General features: G+C 43.9%; 1 protein-coding gene across 1 annotated transcript in view; it reads right to left on the bottom strand.

Moving 5' to 3' along the window:
- Positions 1 to 4,678, bottom strand: part of Btbd1 (BTB domain containing 1) — a 34,286-nt gene extending 29,608 nt beyond the window's left edge. Inside the window, exon 1 of the mRNA XM_021167718.3 lies at positions 4,155 to 4,678. Within this exon, the coding sequence (XP_021023377.1) occupies positions 4,155 to 4,573 (419 nt within the window). The 5' untranslated portion in view covers positions 4,574 to 4,678. The remainder of the gene's footprint in view (positions 1 to 4,154) is intronic.
- Between the last annotated feature and the right edge of the window lie 13,165 nt (positions 4,679 to 17,843).

Raw genomic sequence — 17,843 nt, 5'->3', positions numbered from 1 at the left:
CAGCATCAAAAACATATCAGTTTAGCCTACACTTTTGGAACACCTGGAGGGCTGGAGAGATGGCTCAGCTGTTAAAGGCTAGGCTCACAACCAAAAATATAACAACACCTGGAAGCTCCTATTTTTGTTCAAGAAATCAAGCTCGCTGAAATGACCTCAAATTACTTGAAAACCATCCAGAATCTGAGTCAAACCCTCCATATGACCACAGCCCTAGATGTTATCGGAAATCAATTCTTGGAACCTTAAAGATATGCCAAACAATTGGGTGATCCCATCAACCCACACAGCTCTAAATATAATGAAATGACTGTTTAAAACCACCAGTTGTTGGAATGGTTTGTTCTAGGGTAACATGTAACCAAAACACGCTGAGAGATTAAATGAGCTAGGGTACAAATTTGCCTGAAGGAGAAAGGAACAGTGATTTAATCAAAAAGTAAAGCCCAAAATTACTACCTTAACTATAGTAATTACTGTCTTTTAGATAGAGGCTATACAGTTACAAGAGGCCTTGGAAGGCAGGCATTAAAATTAGGAAAATGTCACTAGTAGTTAAGTGGGACATTGAATAAAGGGGCAAGGTGGTACCACAATGGCCTTTAACAGCTGTAAAACATTAAACTTCACCCAACAGACAAGTTCCCAAGAGACTAGGAGAGGGACTGTAGAGCTGGAGTGAGAGCCAAGTCCAAAGACAGCAGGAGCTGGAGCTTGGCCAAGGAAACGAACGTGAAATTCTCCAGTGTGGTCGGAAACTGAGACACCAGCCCCAAAGAGGGGCACCCAAAGGTCAACCTGAAGTCAAGGCCAGAACAGAAGCCCCTCTCTCCCGCCCCTCAAGGAATCCTGAGTGAGAGTGCAGGCATTAGTGTGATAGTGATAAGCAGGGAGATCAATAGCTTACATCTCATCATACCATCAGAATTCACTTTACCCAACCCTCGGTACCATTTAACAGCTAACCATGTTCTATAGCTGTCAAAGTTTTCCACTCTCATTTCCCAAATACTCTCTTTGACTTGCCTCTCAGAATGCCCGGCTGTCTTCCTTTCTCACCTCTCTGACAGCTGCCTAGCTTGCTTCTCGCTCCCTTTCCCTTCCTCCAGCTCTATGCACTGCAAGGTCTCAGGCACCCTGTACCTTTCACAGTCCACTACTTTCCCAAGTTAAGGCTGTTCTAACTTCCTGCAGCTCATCGGCATCTCCTATCTAAATAGAGCACAACAGAACCTCTTAATTTATATGTTATTTGGAGGTTCCAGTTCCTCCAAGTAACAGGCAGGTGAGGATTGTAAATGCGAATAGGGTCACATCACTCCACTGAAAACCCTGTTTTCTCTCAAGCCTTCTTCCTCAGTCTCTCAAATCCCTGCCTGGCCTATCTCTTTTATCACTATCACCCATCACTTTCTTTTTATCTACTCAAACCATGCTAGTTTACTCTTGTAGTTTCTCTGGCAGAAGAGATTAAGGCCTAAAACACGCCCCACCCCCTTAAAAAGTTTTCTCTGGTATCATTTCCTTTCAAACCCTGTCAGCCCTGACAGTGTCCTCCTTCTCTTATGTAATTCCTCACTTTGTCCACTGCTGACTCCTACACTGAGAAATAAGCTACACAGGGAGACACAGTGTACGTCAAATGAACAAGAATATCATTTGTAAGTGAGAGGGCTTTAAGTAAGCAGATTATTAAAGTGTAAAAACCTAAGTTCAGAAGCCTCGAGGTAATGGTAATTAATTTAGGTTGTAAAAACAGTAAAAATCTGCCTCAGCTACCTCACTTTTCCAGTTTAGCAAGCTCCACCATTGTTGTCACACAATGTTTTAAAGATAATCAATGCCTAAGTAAAAATTAGTCCAGACATGCAGTTCAGAATAGAAAAATGACCAGGACCTGACTATCAGGAAAATAATTTACTTAGAGAGCAAGAAATCAATGGCACTGTATATTTCAAGGGCTCTAAATTAACTTACTTCCTATTAAAACTGATTAGCACATTCAATGAAAATACAAATAAAAAACAAAAGTATGAAATAGTCCCCTCCATAATTCTATTCTAGCCCTATCAATAAAAAGTGCCTAGTAGTTTAGCTCCATGGTTCTCAAGGTTAGCTAGTGTAAACTTCACTTAGGAAAAGTATTAAAAATGCTCTAAGGTTTTACCTCCAAAAATGATACCAAAAGGAGACATCTACTAATTTAGCATCCCAGTGGATGGTACAGGTTGCAAAAAAAAAAAAAAAAAAAAAACAAAAAACAAAAAAACATTTTGCTGTATTTTTTCCTGCCTGTGTGTGGAGGCAGGTACACAGCAGCTCACATATGAGGTCAGAGGACACTTGCAGGACTAAGTTCTCCCCTTTTACTACAGGGCCACAGGTACCTCAGGCCTTCCTCTAGGCTTGGCAACAGGAGCCTGTACCCACTACTCCGCCACCTCTCTGGCCTATCATTTTAAGGAAGGCTTCTAAACTACATAATTTGCTAAGCAAGCTATATCCAGTCTTCCTGCTCAACTTCAAAATCCAAATGACTCGAATACTAGCAGGTAGGCTGCACACCTATCCCCATAAATACAAATTCAATGCTAGAAAACCTGAGGACAAAGAGAGAAAAGGGTACTATCGGCGGCTTTTCAGTTCACCACACCTTGGTATACTGGTCTCTCCTTCTATCCTATCTCCAGGTATATAACATTTGCTCCATTCTTTTTCAGTTGTTACTATGGTGCATGAAATTCAAAATGCTAACTTGGACACTGCCCATATTATCTGACTTTTATAAACTTCACAGTGACTGCATTATATTCCATCAAGTGGACCTATGACTGTTACTGAATTATTTATTTCCTTGGCTCAACTTCTTCGTACATTCTAGTGAAGAATGCTGTAGACACCTTTTTCAATAATTTAATGTTCTCTAAGTGTAGAAAAAGTCTAAGGCATCCAACTATTTTTCAAAGGCTTTTTTGTGATAATCTTTCTCTTAAAGTGTTCCTTCAGTCACTTTTAAATTTTTTGGTGGGTCAGCACTGAGGGGGGTAATAAGTTCGCTGAGTTCGAAGCCAGCCTGGAATACATATCGAGCCCCAAATCGGCCAAGTCTAAATAATGAGCCCAGGTCCAAGAAAATAAAAGCCAAATCCACATCTCCGCCCCCAAATGAAAAGGAGAAAGCACTTTACTGTTTTAATTTGCATTTCCTCATTTACTAATGAGGTCACACATTCCTTGGTTGTATTTTTTCTTTTCTATTACATCTTGTCCTTTATCCATTTATTGATGGGAACTTAACATATATTTCTTGTGTGAACTTTATATTTCACTCCATAAGCATCTTCTTGAGGAAGCTGTGAGCCTCTGTGGACTGTTGTGCTCCATTGACTTGCCTGTTTACGTCAGAATTACTCAAAATCTGCTATCTTAAAAACAACACTATACTCAAGCAGCCAACACCATCTTCGGTCCTCCGGGAGCTGGCTCGATTACCTTGGAAAAGTCACTTTTCTGGGCCTCGGTCCCATTTGTAAAACTGGGGTAAAACAACACGATATGCCTCCCTAACAGGACTGCTGTGATTAACAACGCCACAATGCCACTGCCTTCCACTAAAGCAAACTATAAGCTATCAATCTCCTACCCTCAGATCGTCGGAAAGCAAACTCGAACACTACTAGCGTGTTTTAGAATACAAAAAGTGTCACCTTGTCTGCAGAAACTTGAAGCAGGCCAGCCTGATACCTGCTATGGCTAGTATCTTCCAGAGTCCTGACAGCAAACCGTGGAGACCCTGACAACCCCAGTCCTCTAAGACCCTTCATCCACCCGGGTCCTTTAAACAAAAACGAATCCTGCAAGTGGGTAATCGGGACAGCCTGTCTCGTCTTCTAGTCTGACCACTCCATTCTGAAGCCCGGGCGACAGACAATCCCGCTACTGGAATGTGACAGCACCCTTCAACGGCGAAGCGCCCGCCGCAGCCGGGAATGGCGACACTGGCGGACCTTCCCGAGCATCGCCTGCCTGCCTGCCTGCCGGGGAGGACCCGAGGGAGGCCGACTCGCCCGGTCCAAGGTCACTCGGGAGTCGGCGCAGGCCGGGTCGGGTGCCGCCACCCTCCAGGCCGCCGGCTCCGCGCGCCCGCCGCTCACCTCAGCAGCGCCAGGAAGGCGGCGGGCTCCACGTCCGGCAGCTCGATCTCGGCCGACGTCGTGGCCATGCCGCCGTTGAACATGGCGTCGAAGACCGCGCTGCCGGCCGCCAGCACGAAGCGGTGGGCGGGGATGCGCTGCGGGCCCCCGGCGGCCGCCGCGCCTCGGCCCTTGCCCAGCACGAAACGCACATCGCTCAGCAGCTCCGAGTTGAAGAGGAAGGCGAAGCGCTCCTTGAGCGACGCCTTGGTGGCCTGCCAGTTGTACAGCGGCTCGCGCTGCAGGGGCAGCAGCGGCCCGAGAGCGGACGGCGAGGGAGCCGGTGGCGGCGGCGGAGGCGGCGGCGGGGCCGGAGGGCCCGGCTCCGCCTCAGCTCCGGTCGCCGGCTCCCCGGCCCCGGCTGACCCGAGCGAGGCCATCCTCCTGCTGCGCGGCTCTGCTCAGGCTGCGAGCACCCGGCGCGCCGCCGCCATGGTCGAGCCGCCCCGAGGCCGGCACCGCCCCCCAGCCTTCCGGGAAAGGCGCTTCCGGCCGCGCGCGCCCGTCCTCCCGCAGGGCCGTGTTGCTGAGGCAGGAGGCGCGCGGCCGCGAGAGGGTTGAGGGGCGGGCGGGCGCGCCGCGCTGGGTCCTCAGGCCGCCTCCCGCCCCTCCCGTCAGGCTCGCCTCGCTCCCACCCGCGTCACCCTGCGAGGACGCCGCCTCAGCCTGCTTGGTGGATGAGCTGGACGTGGAAGGACCTCGAGGGCACGGCAAGGGAGTCTGTAGAGGAGAGACAGACACCCTGCTGTTCTAAAGGCGGGATGGTGGCCCTGTCACAGCCCCGATGGCTACGTCACCCTTGGAAACCCCAGGCGGAGCTGAGAGGCTTGGAAGCCCACTGATCCCTCTCCCCGGTCCGCAGTCTCTTTCTTACCCCTTCCGACTGTCGAGGCTCCACCCCGCCCTGTGAGAGAGTTCCTCCGCCATTTCCATGTCTGAGGTGGAAGACCTTCCTGCTCGACTCTCCTAGGCCTTGCTTTTGGTTCCAGTGCAGAAAACACCACCTTATGAGCCCTAGGATTTGAGCTGAGATTGGCTCATGCCTGTAATCCCAGTAAAATGGAAGGTTGAGGCAGGAACATGGCTGCAACTGGGAACCCAGCCTGGGTAGCAAATGAAGACCCTCTCCCCCCCACACACACACACATGCACACACACACACACACACACACACACACACACACACACACACACACACGTCTTAACTCCTTTCCCCTCAAAAACAAATGGGAAGGGTGCTGCCAGCTACATATCTTTGGGGGCAGTGTTCCTGTGTGGTTGTCATTATGTGGGAGCCTTTCTTGAACCCTGCAGCAATAAATAGATCCTAAGATAAGGCACTTGTTATAGACAGAAGGAAAAGACCCAGAAAATGATTCTTTACGACATGAGAATAATTGGGGGGGGGGCGGGAACCTTCCAGCTTACAGATAATCTAAGAGTCCCACGCTTCGACTTTATAGTGGAATTGGACAAGAAATTTAAGCTGATTCTTTGAAAACAAAAGCAAGATACCAGAACCTCCCCCCCCATTTTAATCTCTATTTTTAGGAATATTAAAAAACAATCCGAACAAGCTCTACTATTAATTTTTAAATGTATACAATTCAATTATCTGTTATGGGACTTTAAAAATAGAGTTGCAGTTGCCACCAAGCCTGGTGACCCGAGTTTAATCCCAAGCACCTACATGGTAAAGGGAGAGAACTAACTCCTGCAAGTTATCCTTTGACCTCTTGATGTCTAGTGTAACATCCCATAAAAATGGAATGTAATTTAAAAACATAGCTGGGTGTGATGATGCATACCTTTGAACCTGTGCCACAGGGGCTCACTTAGCTCTGTGAATTCCAGACCAGCCAGGGAGACCCTGTTCCAAAAATACCCTACAGGGACAGAGAGATGGCTCAGCAAGTAAAGGTACTTTCTGCTAAGACTAAAGAACTGAATTTCATCCTGGGAGAGACCGATTGGCTGTACTCTGCACTCCACAAGCACTGTGGTACTCCAGGATATATATATATATCTACAGATACACAAAAATGAGTAATTAAAAAAAAAACTACAAAAAGAGCAGGGCACAGTGGCCCATGCCTTTAATCCCAGAATTAGGGAGGCGGAGGCAGGCAGTTTTCTGTGAGTTCCAGACCAACCTGGTCTACAAAGCAAGTTCCTACTCAGCCTGGGCTACAGAGTGAAACCTTGTCTCAAAACCAACCAACAACAGCAAAAAACCCAAAACTAGCTTCTGTCAGGTCCAAAGCCCCACTTCCTCCAAAATGGCAATGCTAGTGACATTGTCCTAAGCAAGGATTTTGGGTAAACATAGGATTGTTTATCTGTAAACAAGCCTAAAGGTTTCTATTTACTAGAAAAGCAGATCTCTTAAAGTGGTTGCTATTCACCAAGAATCTCCCTTAATCTTCCAGGAACCTGCTGGGTGGTAGTGTCACATGCTCACATACATACTGGGCTTTAATTCTAGCAGGGAGGCAGAGGCAGGGTGATCTCTTGAGTTCTAGGCCAGCCTTATCTACAGAGCCAGTTCCAAGACAGCCAGTGCAATACAGAGAAACCTTTTCCTAAAAAAAAAAAAAAAAAAATTAAAAATCCTCCAGAAACCTTTCTTAATCTTCCCCCAAAGGTCAACTACCTCAGGCAAGGGCACCTAGTTTGAGATCAACCCAAACAACCTCTATCAGCTCAGATTCCCCACCCCTATGACGGTCACATAAAATCCACTTGCTTTTCCACCATTTGCTCTTCTCTCTGCCCTGAATCCCCCTTGGTAGTTTTTCTGAGTCACTGTTTATATCTCCATTACTATGTTTTAATTGTAATTGTAAATGAAAATCTTTAAAACAATGAGTTCTTGTTACAGAAATACATAGACTTATGGGTTTAGCAATAATATTATGGGTAGCACACCAGAGATCACCACTCAGATACAGTTTATAGCTAATTCCTGATTCCAGTTGTTTAGGACCACACCCAGGCATTAGAGGATCTAGCTGTGGCCCTGAGTAGCCAGAACACAGAATTTTTGATGTTTTGAAGACAAAACCACTTACTGGCATTTTGATAGGCAGCAGAGGAGTGAGGGGCTTTGGGTAAGAAAGCCATTGTACAGAAATGAAGATAAGCAGTTAGCTGGAGGGGTTTCTGCACAAACAGGCAGGTTAACAGAAGCTAAGGTAAGTTATCCAGGACATTTTGACCTTTGTTTCCAGAATAGAGTTGGTAATTTTCTATGGGATTCTTCATCAAGGAGATCAAATTCTAGCTAAAACTGAACTGTCCTCAGTAAGAATACAAGATGGGGGCTGGTGAGATGGTTCAGTGGGTAAGAGCACCCGACTGCTCTTCCAGAGGTCCAGAGTTCAAATCCCAGCAACCACATGGTGGCTCACAACCATCCCTAACGAGATCTGGCGCCCTCTTCTGGAGTGTCTGAGGACAGCTACAGTGTACTTACATATAATAAATAAATAAAATCTTAAAAAAAAAAAAGACATACACAGGAATAAAGTAAATACAAATGAAAAATAAGTTAAAAAAAAAGAATACAAGATGGAAGAACCTTTGCACTGTCTTCTATCACAATGTAGCAACTCACTTCTGGCTCATTCTCCCACCCACAACTGCACAAATATGAAAAATATATAAAAGAACTCTTGTGAGGGCATTGCTGAAGGAAAGATTATTCTGATACTTAATAAAACACCACGGAATACTTTCATTAAGATTGATACAATGGGGCATTATAACAGAAGAAAAATTAGATTCAACTGTGAATTCAGCAAAGCTAGCTAGGAATTTGTGGCCTAAGCAAAAGAGTGGACAAATGGAAACTTTTAAGAGGATACATGAAGGCTAAGAGTTGGATGTTTGCTAAGACTGGGCGGGGCAGACCAAAAACAGGACAAGGGCCTTAGCTGATGTCTATTTGACGAGAGGGTTCAGAAGAATCTTCCTAAAATGCCAAGAATTAGCAAGATCAACTATCAGCACTATACAGTAATGGATACAGAGATCTTGAAACTTGAGGGGACAGAATCTTTCAGAGAAATGGACATCTGGTCAGTTTTTACTCTTGAGAGCATATTCTGATTTGTTTATCTCCCAAGCAGAGAGAATTAAGGAAATACTTTATAAAGCTACAAACATTTATGGGAAAAGTCTTGGTAAGGCGATAACAGAGAACTCAAAATCAGGCAGATCATTCCAAGAAAGGAAAGCTACCAATATTCATGATGACTATAGGTGCAAAAATCCTCATCAACAAAAACCCTAACTAATCATATTTATCAACATGTCAAAAGTATATTGCTAGGGCTAGAGAGATGGCTCAGTAGATAGGTGTTCTTCCTGCTGCTCTGAAGGACCAGAGTTTGATTCTCAGCACCTGGGTAAGGTGGCTCACAACCTGTCACTCCAGCTCCAAGGGATGCATACCCTCTTCTAGCCTCTTTGGAGACCTACACACATGTGACATGTACACACACACACACAAATAATATTTAAAAAATCAAGTATTATCAAGAGGAATTTATTTTAGGAAGGCAAAGTTTATAAAATGATTAGTATAATACATCACCATATAAGTAGACTAAGAGAAAAAATATATAAATTATTTAGATAAAACATCTAACAAAACATATATGTATGTACACATACACGCGTGCGCATGCACAGGTATTCATACGTATGCATGCATTTTGAGACATACTCATAAAGCCCAGGCTGGACTTGAACTTGCTGTGTAGTGGAGGGTGACCTTGAACTTCCGATTTCCTACGTGCACAACCACACACTCACCCCTTTCTCATGTAGTTGGGGTTGAACCTAGGGCCTTCTACATGCTAGATACATACTCTACCAAGGGATTTACACCCTCAGGTCCCAACATTTTTATATGTAAAGAATATTATTACATTATTAAACATATTAAATATAATTAAACATATTAAATATACAATTAGTTTTATAATATTATGAACTCTTATTTTTTAGTCATAGAAATATTAAAGTAGAAAAAGAAAAGGCATCCTCACCCTGACAAAGGGATAAAGAAAATTCTTAGTTAACATCATATTAAAAAAAAATTCTGCAGAAAGAAAATTCCCCCTAAGATAAAGAATAAGACAAGGATATCATCTGCTTTTACCACCTTTATGCAACATTGTGCTAGAGATTTGGCCAGGCTAATTAGTCAAGAGGAAATATCTGCAGTTACAGATGAGATAATCTCACATGTAAAAAAAAAAAAAAAAATCCTGAGGACTAGCTGAGCATGGTGGAGCATGCTGTGACTTAACAGCCTGAGGTAGGAAGATTGTCAGTTCAAGGCCAGCATGAACTACATAGCACAGCTAGTTCCAGGCAGAATACCTAGACCTCTCAACACAACAAAGAAAGGAGGGACAGAGGCAGGGATAACAGAAGCTCTTGTGCAAATAAATGCACACAAGTATGAAAATTCCTAGAGCAACAAGTTCAAGTATGCAAGAAATAAGGACTATCAATTATACTTCAATATGCTATCGGTGTATAATCCCAAACAAAATTAGGAAAACAATTTAACATGGTCAAGCAAACGACTCTGTCAGAAAAGTGATTGCCTTGAAAGCCTGAGGGCCTGAGTTCTATCTCCAGAACTCATGCAATACTCATCCAGAGAGGACTGGACTGGTTAAATTATGGTCTACTCATATAGTCATTTTAAAAATGAGTATTGTAAGAGACATGGAGGTCTTTGTGTTCACAGATGAGCACTGGGGAATCAGAATGCTAAACACACAGGGTTATTCCTTCAAAGGAAGGAATGTATAACCTGTTATTTCCCAGAAGGCTGGGAGCAGAGCTGGTTATTGCCTGCTGACCTTGGAGCTATCTGTGTGGTCGAAGACCACACTGGATGCTCCCACATAACCTTATCATAAACTTGTTTTTCTCAGTCAATCTCTAGAGCCCATCTTTAGGGAAGCTGTCACACATTCTTTACAAAGAGTTGATGTAGTCATGTCCAATCTTCATTTAGTTTATTTTGTTCCTCGGGGAGATTCATGCATGCTTTATTGTACACACAGGATTAAGTTAATTATCACCAAGGAAGTTTCCACCAAATTGTGTTGTGCTTAAATAAACTCAAAATAAACTTCTTGGGGTTAGACCAAAATTCAAACCAATACTGGTGTTGAACCAAACTGCCTTCCTGTGTCCTGTGAATTATTATTCTGCTGGCCAAGGTGATCACAGAGCCCCCTGCAGGGTATCTTGTGTACTGGAAAGCTCTTCAAGTTGTATTATTTATTTTTTTTAAAGGAAGATAAATATGTCCCCAGAATGGGCTGGAGAGATGGAACACTGGTTGCTCTTCCAGAGGACCCAGGTTCAATTCCCAGCACCCACATGGCAGTTCACACCTATCTGTAACTCCATTTCCAGGGACCCTATTCTGGCCCCTTAGAGCAACAGTCACATAAGTGGTACACAAACATACATGGAAGATGGCAGAAAAAAAAACATGCACATAAAATAAAAATCAAATGTTCCTACAACTATAAAGTTGAGATAAGATGCAATAAAATGGAGTGTGGTCATTTGTAGACATTCTAGGTCAATATTTTCTAACTTAGTGACAGTATATTAGCCAACATTTTCCTGACCTCTTCTTATTTTATCATCTGTAAAATTACTATATAATATTACTATATACTTTTGTTAGTCTGAAGCTTCTATTATAAAGAGGAACTTTTAAGAAAAAATTATGCAAAGCTAAGTAGAAAACAGGGTTGAGCAGTCTTTGTTACACAAGTCTTTCAAACCTTCCAGCACTCTGGATGGAGGAAGGATGAGGTCACCTCTGCAGGGCTTTGCTCCTGTAGTTTCGACTCTTCTGTATGATCAGAAAACGTCTTCCATGTGTGGTATGCACTCTTTATAAATGGATATTAGCCGTAAAGTACGGGATAACCGCAGACACAAAGAAGTTAAGTAACAAGGAGAGCCCAATGGAGGAGACTTGACTCTCACTCAGAAGTGGAAATAAACATCACAAATAGATGGAGAGAGAGAACTGGGTAGGAGAGGGAGTGGGAATGGGGAACTGGGATGGGGACCAGGTATAGGGAGAATGGGATGGGGGTGGAAAGGGAGAAGAACAGAGCATGTTCTAAAATGATAAGAAGATTATTACTGCTTTTTTAGTAAATGTCTTCAGCTTTTAGATTGTTAGTGGAGACAATCACTTTTGTAGGGTGTTCTGAAATCCAGGGTAGACTGAGGCTTCTCTGTATGAGCTACACAGAGATTTATTTATTTCATGTATGTGAGTATACCATTGCTGTCGTCAGACACAGCAGAAGGGGGCATGATACACCATTACAGATGGTTGTGAGCCACCATGTGGTTGTTGGGAATTGAACTCAGGATCTCTGGAAGAGCAGTCAGTGCTCTTAACTACTGAGCCCCTACAGCAGAGACTTATACTACAGATGTGGGTTCTAGAAACAAGAATGCTGGTTAGTTTGTTCTGTGAGGTTTCACAAGAACAGTATGATTATCTACTCGAAACCAGTGAGTTCTTCACAGTAGGACACTCCTGCTCCATCAACAGGAATGAGAACCAAGTTCCCATACATGTGGACTTGGATGGATTGGAAGAAATTCTCCACTGATTGGCTTTAAGTGCTACAAATTTTGACCTTGTTTTCTCCTAGGACTCACCTGCTCTAGGTCTGACACCTAACTGCAGAAAAGCCCTGGCCCTGCGTCCTGTCACGCTGCTGCTTGATCCACACACACAGTAGACCATGGAGGAACATTGCTTACTAGCTTGCTAGATCTGTGGTTCTCAACCTTCCTCAGGACGTGGCACTTTAATACAGCAGCTCCTCATGCTGTAGTGACCCCTAACCATGCAATTCTTTCATTGCTACGCCATAACTGTAGCTTTGTTACTGTTATGAACCATAACGTAAACATGTGACGTGCAACATACATGTGATCTCTATGAAAGGGTCGGTCCACCCACGAAAGGGTCACAACCCACAGGTTGAGAATCCGTGTCCTACAGCATCTGAGAGAGAGTTGGGGGAGGGAGGAAGAGAGAGAGAGAGAGAGAGAGAGAGAGAGAGAGGGAGGGAGGGAGGGAGGGAGAGAGGGAGGGAGGGAGAGAGAGAGGGAGAGAGAGAGAAGGAGAGAGAGAGGGAGGGAGGGAGAGAGAGAGGGAGAGAGGGAGAAGGAGAGAGGGAGGGAGGGAGGGAGAGAGAGAGAGAGAGGGAGGAACTGGGAGCCACAGACCCCAGTTAAGTGCTCCTCCACTCACCTCCTTTTCGTGCTCTGACTCAGGGAAATTGTCATGGAAGATTTTCTTTTTCATAAGCATCAGTCAACCAACTATTGTGAAATACCTTATTCTTCAAAGTTTACAAAAGCATAGGCTTGTGTGTAGATGTTGCTGGGGTCCTCATGCCAGTGAACACCCTAAGCTTTAGCTCCGTCAGTTTGAAGACAGGGCTACACTGCAGAGGCTCTGTAATGGTTAACAGAAGTGAGATGTGGAAAGCCTGCAGGAGGGTCTGGTGCTCCACAAATCATAGTATACGTGGCTGGTAAGTGGAAGTCTACCAGACAGACAGACAAGATAAGAGTTCATGTTAGTGGAGAAAGTATGGGATTCATTAGTAAAGATGCTAGTGGAAAATTACTTAACTCATGTGAGTTAGAATATATTTCTCCCCTATATGCTTGAAATGGTAGTCTATATATTTTAAAATATGATGTAAACCCATCTGTGTCAATAATTATATGTAATCTCTGCACTCAGGTGGTTGAGACAGGTGAGTTTGAGGCCAGCCTGGGATATGTAGTGAGTTCAAAGCCAGTCTGAGCCTTATACAGGGATCTTGTCTTAGCAAAACAAAACCATAATGATTTTTTTAAAAAAAGGAAAAGCAAAGAAGAGCAATACCAAGAAGAGACTATAAAGTAACCAGAGTAAAGTCCAAGGGGAAATGATTGCTTTTAAAGTAGGGAATGCCTTTATAAACAGGAAATCAATAATCAATATCCATAAAATAAAAAATAAAAGCATGTTAGATTAAAGCTGTTAAAATTTATCTACCTAAAAATATATATATAATAAAATTAAAAGTAGGCAAAACAGAGTAATATTGAGTTTACATGACAGAATTTAGACAAAGTCATGGATTGTAATATATAAAAGACCTTTATAAATCAATAAGACAAATACCCATCACCCTCTTTTGTTCCAGAACTCAAACCCAGGGCCTTGTACATATTAGGGAAACTCTCTACCAATGAACTATACCCACAGCTCATTCTCACTTTCAATGGATAAAACAATAAATGTACTGAAGTAATTCAGAAGTATGTGTCCACAGATTAAAGCCAATACATATCCTGTATGAGAAACTGTCCATGGTAATCTATCTTGAAGAAATAGAGCTAGGTGTGGATTTTAAGACGACGAGGATAGAGAAGTGGTACGACGCTTTTTCAAATGGACACTTGACTATTGCTCTGGGTCGCTCTCTGCTGCTGTGGTAAAACTGAAGGCATCTTGGGGGAAAAGGGTTTTTTCATCTTATAGGTCCATCATTGAGGGAGGTCAGAGCAAGAGCTCGAGGCAGGAGCTTGAGGCAGGAACTACAGCAGAGACCATGGAGGAACCTTGCTTACTAGCTTGATTCAGCCAGCTGCCTTATACAACCCAGTACAAAGACACTGAGTGGCACAGCCCACACTGGGACGGTCCCTCCCACACCAACCATCTATTAAGAAAGTGCACCCCAGACATGCACACGAGACAGTCTGACCTAGGCAGTTCCTCAGTTCAGCATCCTTCTTCCCAGTCAGCCATGTGAGGGAGTAACAATTATCTGTTGGAACGAGGTTTATAGAAGTGAAAAAGTGTCCTCAACACATAATACTGATGAAAAAGAGCTCACAGACACAGCAACTGTTTTGTCCTCCGGGCTCAGAGTACGGCATTTTGTTTGAAATGCCTAAGACTTTATAAAACCATTTGCACCATATATACAGGAAAGCATATGACCACTGCTGTTCTATCTTACAGAATGGTAAGGTTAAGGGCGCTTTCCCTCACTTAATAACTAATTGAGGGAAAAAGAGGGGGTTGATTTCTATAGGGAAAAACACTGGGAAGAGACTACACTAAGATCTTAAGGGAACTCCCGGGTAAGCTCCAACAGGGACACCAGGCATGACTGTCATAAGTCACCATTATTTCTTGGGTCTCTGAAATGCCAGGAGGCATTGAATCTGAAGAGATGCCATTTAACTCACTTCTGCACCCACTGCAAAGATAGAGGTGAAATTACAAAAGTGACTAGAATGAACATCACTTGTCCCAGGTCCCAGGAAGCTTCTACCTTATCAAGAGGTGGAAGGCCTGCTCAGCTCAAAAGCAAACTCCTTTTTTTCTGTATTTCTTTAAGTACCATGGCAGCAACAGCAATTTGCCATGCCCTAAACTAAACGAGGCTTTCTTCCAGAGTCCTTCTTTCTTTGCTTGTCAGTGCCTTCTGGAAATCAGCCTAGGGAAGGTAACATATGCCACCATGCGTGCTGGTTTATAATTAGAGCAGATGTGAGGCCTCAGAAGAAAAAGACCTACTGACGGAAAGGCATTGAGGAAAACTCTAGAAAAGGCAGCCGGGAAAAGGCGGAGGAAAGGTTCTATTTTGGAAAATGAGTTGATGCCAAAGAAGAGAAGAGCTTTAGAGAGCATAAAAGGCGGTGATTAGAGCCCTGCGATTGCTGTGTCCCAGGGAGTGCATGAAACAGTAGCCGCTGTTGGACTGCCTGCTCTCTAAAGGATGAGCTCTGAGGGTATAAATAGAAGCTAAGGCAAAGGAGCCAAAGGCAGAAACACTCACGTGTGCCACAGAAACTACAACCATGTGAAATCACACCCTCTACTCCTGAGATTTGTGCACTATGCCTACAACCTCAGTTTGAGCTCCAGGCAAGGGGCAGGTCAAAGAGTGAGAAGCCCAAACTGCAGCCTTGACTGCAGCTCCTAAGCCAGCCCTAGCCTCCCACGGGTCTCCCACAGACTTGCAGATCTTGAGTGTTGGGACTAAAAGCACGCACCACTTCTGCCTGGTTTAGTGTTCTTCCTTTAAAACAGGAGATTTATCCGACCTCGGAAGGAAGGAGTAGGAATTTGGCCTCCTTATCAAGGTAATTTGGAGAAAGCTCAGTAGCCGAGGAGGAGACGCGGTGCTCACCAGCTCCTGAGCCTCTTAGCTCCCAGGTTTAGTTAAGAGCAACTAGATTTCCATAGTTCTGCTGGGTGGGGCAAAGAGTCCTCCTTGCCTGGACCTTCCAGCTAGGGCCTGGTAGACAATGTGTCAGGGAAACTCATGGGGTCAGCAAAAGCCAAACTGAGGCTGAGCCAGCTGGCGAGGCTAGCCCTCAGGTTCTAGCCAAGAGAAGCAAAACTAGGCCACAGGTTAGAGCGAATGGTAAGGTCAGCTGTGGACACCAGAATGCCAGGGGCAGGGCCAGTATGTCAGCCATCACCAGCCTGCACATAGGACAGATCCGGGACAAGGCCAAGCTAGCTGAGTATCTCACCAATATCCTGAGGTCGCGTGGGTCCTTCCCCACAACATACAGCTGCTAACATACAGATAGGGTGGGGAAAAGGTAGACTCTCAGAGACTTTTTCTGGCTGAGGGAATGGGCTGTGTAGGGATTGGTTGTCTTCCTGCCTTGGATAAACTGTACTGAAACAAGTTAGACACATTTCCCCAGCTCACGCAGTAGGTGGGACCTAGTAAGACCAATATGCTTTAAGATAAATAAGGAAGTCCCATGCCTCAGTGCCTGCGTCTGAGTATTGTGTGGGTTTACTTACCACTCTCTTTTGTTTGTTTTTCCAACCTTTATGGTTACCATGAGAGTAACTTACTTTGAACATTTTTCTAGACTTCTGATGAGGATTTAAGGAGGAAACTCCCGGAGCCATTGCCCCCACACCACCCTTTATTTACTAGTAAAATATTTGAACGTGTTCCCCTCCTCACTCTGCTCACCAGCCAATCATCTAGCCTAAGTAGCAGCCACTTCTTTGGATTTGTATCTCAGATACCGAGATGGAACATGGAGACTTGACTTCGTGCTTCTAGAACAGAGACTCACAGCATTTCAGCCACTCCCCCACACAGCCACATAGATGTCTGTCATACTCCAGCATCTAAATGCTGCTTCTGAGACCCAGGACAAGATGGCAGTCTTTCTCCATGCCTGGTCGTATGTTGGAATATACATAGCTCCTGCCTCAGACCCAAGAGAGCGTAGTTGTTGTAAAGTGGCGTCTCATTTGTGGTTTTGGTTTTTATTTCCCTGATTATTCATGAACTTACCAATCATTAATCTCATGTGCTTATTGGCCATTTTAAAATTGTGCTTTTGAGTTGTAATTATTCATCACATGCTCTGGAATGCTGGGGCTTTATTGAATGTGTGGCTTACAAATATGGTCTCCATTCTGTTGTCTGTCTTCTTACTTTCTTGCTACTGTTATTAGGACCGTAAAAGTTTTTAGTTTTGATTAGATCCACTGGTCTAGGATTCTCATTTTCTTTTTAAAAGGATTTATTTATTATTTTATGTACATGAGGGTTTGCCTGCATGTATGTGTACCTGGTGTCTTCAGAGGCAGACATGAGGGCCTAAATTCAGTTCCCAGAATTCATACAAAAACCTGCATGATTATAAGCCTAGCAGTGGAGAGGTAGATACAGGCAGATCCTTGGGGCTTGGTGGCCAGCCAGCTTATCTGCTGGGCAGTTCCAGATCGATTAGAGACACTGTAGTGGTTTGAATAGCAATGGCTCCTATAAGCTCTTGGATTTGAATGCTTGGTCACCAGGAAGTGGCACTATTAGGAAGTATGTCCCTGTTGGAATAGGTGTGGCCTGATTGGAGGAAGTATGTTACTGGGGGGAGGGGGGGCGCTTTGAGGTTTCAAATGAACAAACCAGGCCTAGAGTCTCTCTCTTCCTGCTGCCTGTGGATCAGGATGTAGGACTCTCAGCTACTTCTCCAACGCCATGTCTGCCTGTGGGCCACAATGCTTCCTGCCATGCTGATAATGGACTAAACCTCTGAAAATGTAAGCAAGCTCCAATGAAATGCTTTCCTTTATAAGAGTTGCTGTGGTCATGGTGTCTCTTCACAGCCATAGAATCGCGACTAAGACAGACTCTGTTTTTGGTTTTGTTTTTTTAAAAAGGCAATTATAGATGGCACTTGAGGAATCATGTTTGTCTTCTGACCTCTACATGCAAGTGCACACATGTTCATATGCATCTGCACACATATGAATGTGCACACTCATACATACACACACAACAAAACTTATTTCTCCTTTATTAACCTTAATTCAAAGTATTCTTTTTGATGCTATTATGAATGGAATTTTTTAAAAGTATATTTGAATGGTCCATTGTTCATACAATAGATTTCCAGGTTTTGATCTTATATCTGCCAAATTGCCAAATCCAGCAATTAATTCTAATGGTTTTTGTGCATATATTCTTTGGTACTTTCTCTATATAGAATCAGATAATCTGTGACTAGAAACAGTTTTAT

Source organism: Mus caroli, unplaced genomic scaffold, assembly GCF_978045245.1.
Source record: "Mus caroli unplaced genomic scaffold, Mus_caroli_1 scaffold_8, whole genome shotgun sequence".
NCBI lineage: Eukaryota > Metazoa > Chordata > Mammalia > Rodentia > Muridae > Mus > Mus caroli.
Note: the sequence above shows the minus strand (reverse complement) of the source record. Positions and strands in the feature narration are given on the sequence as shown.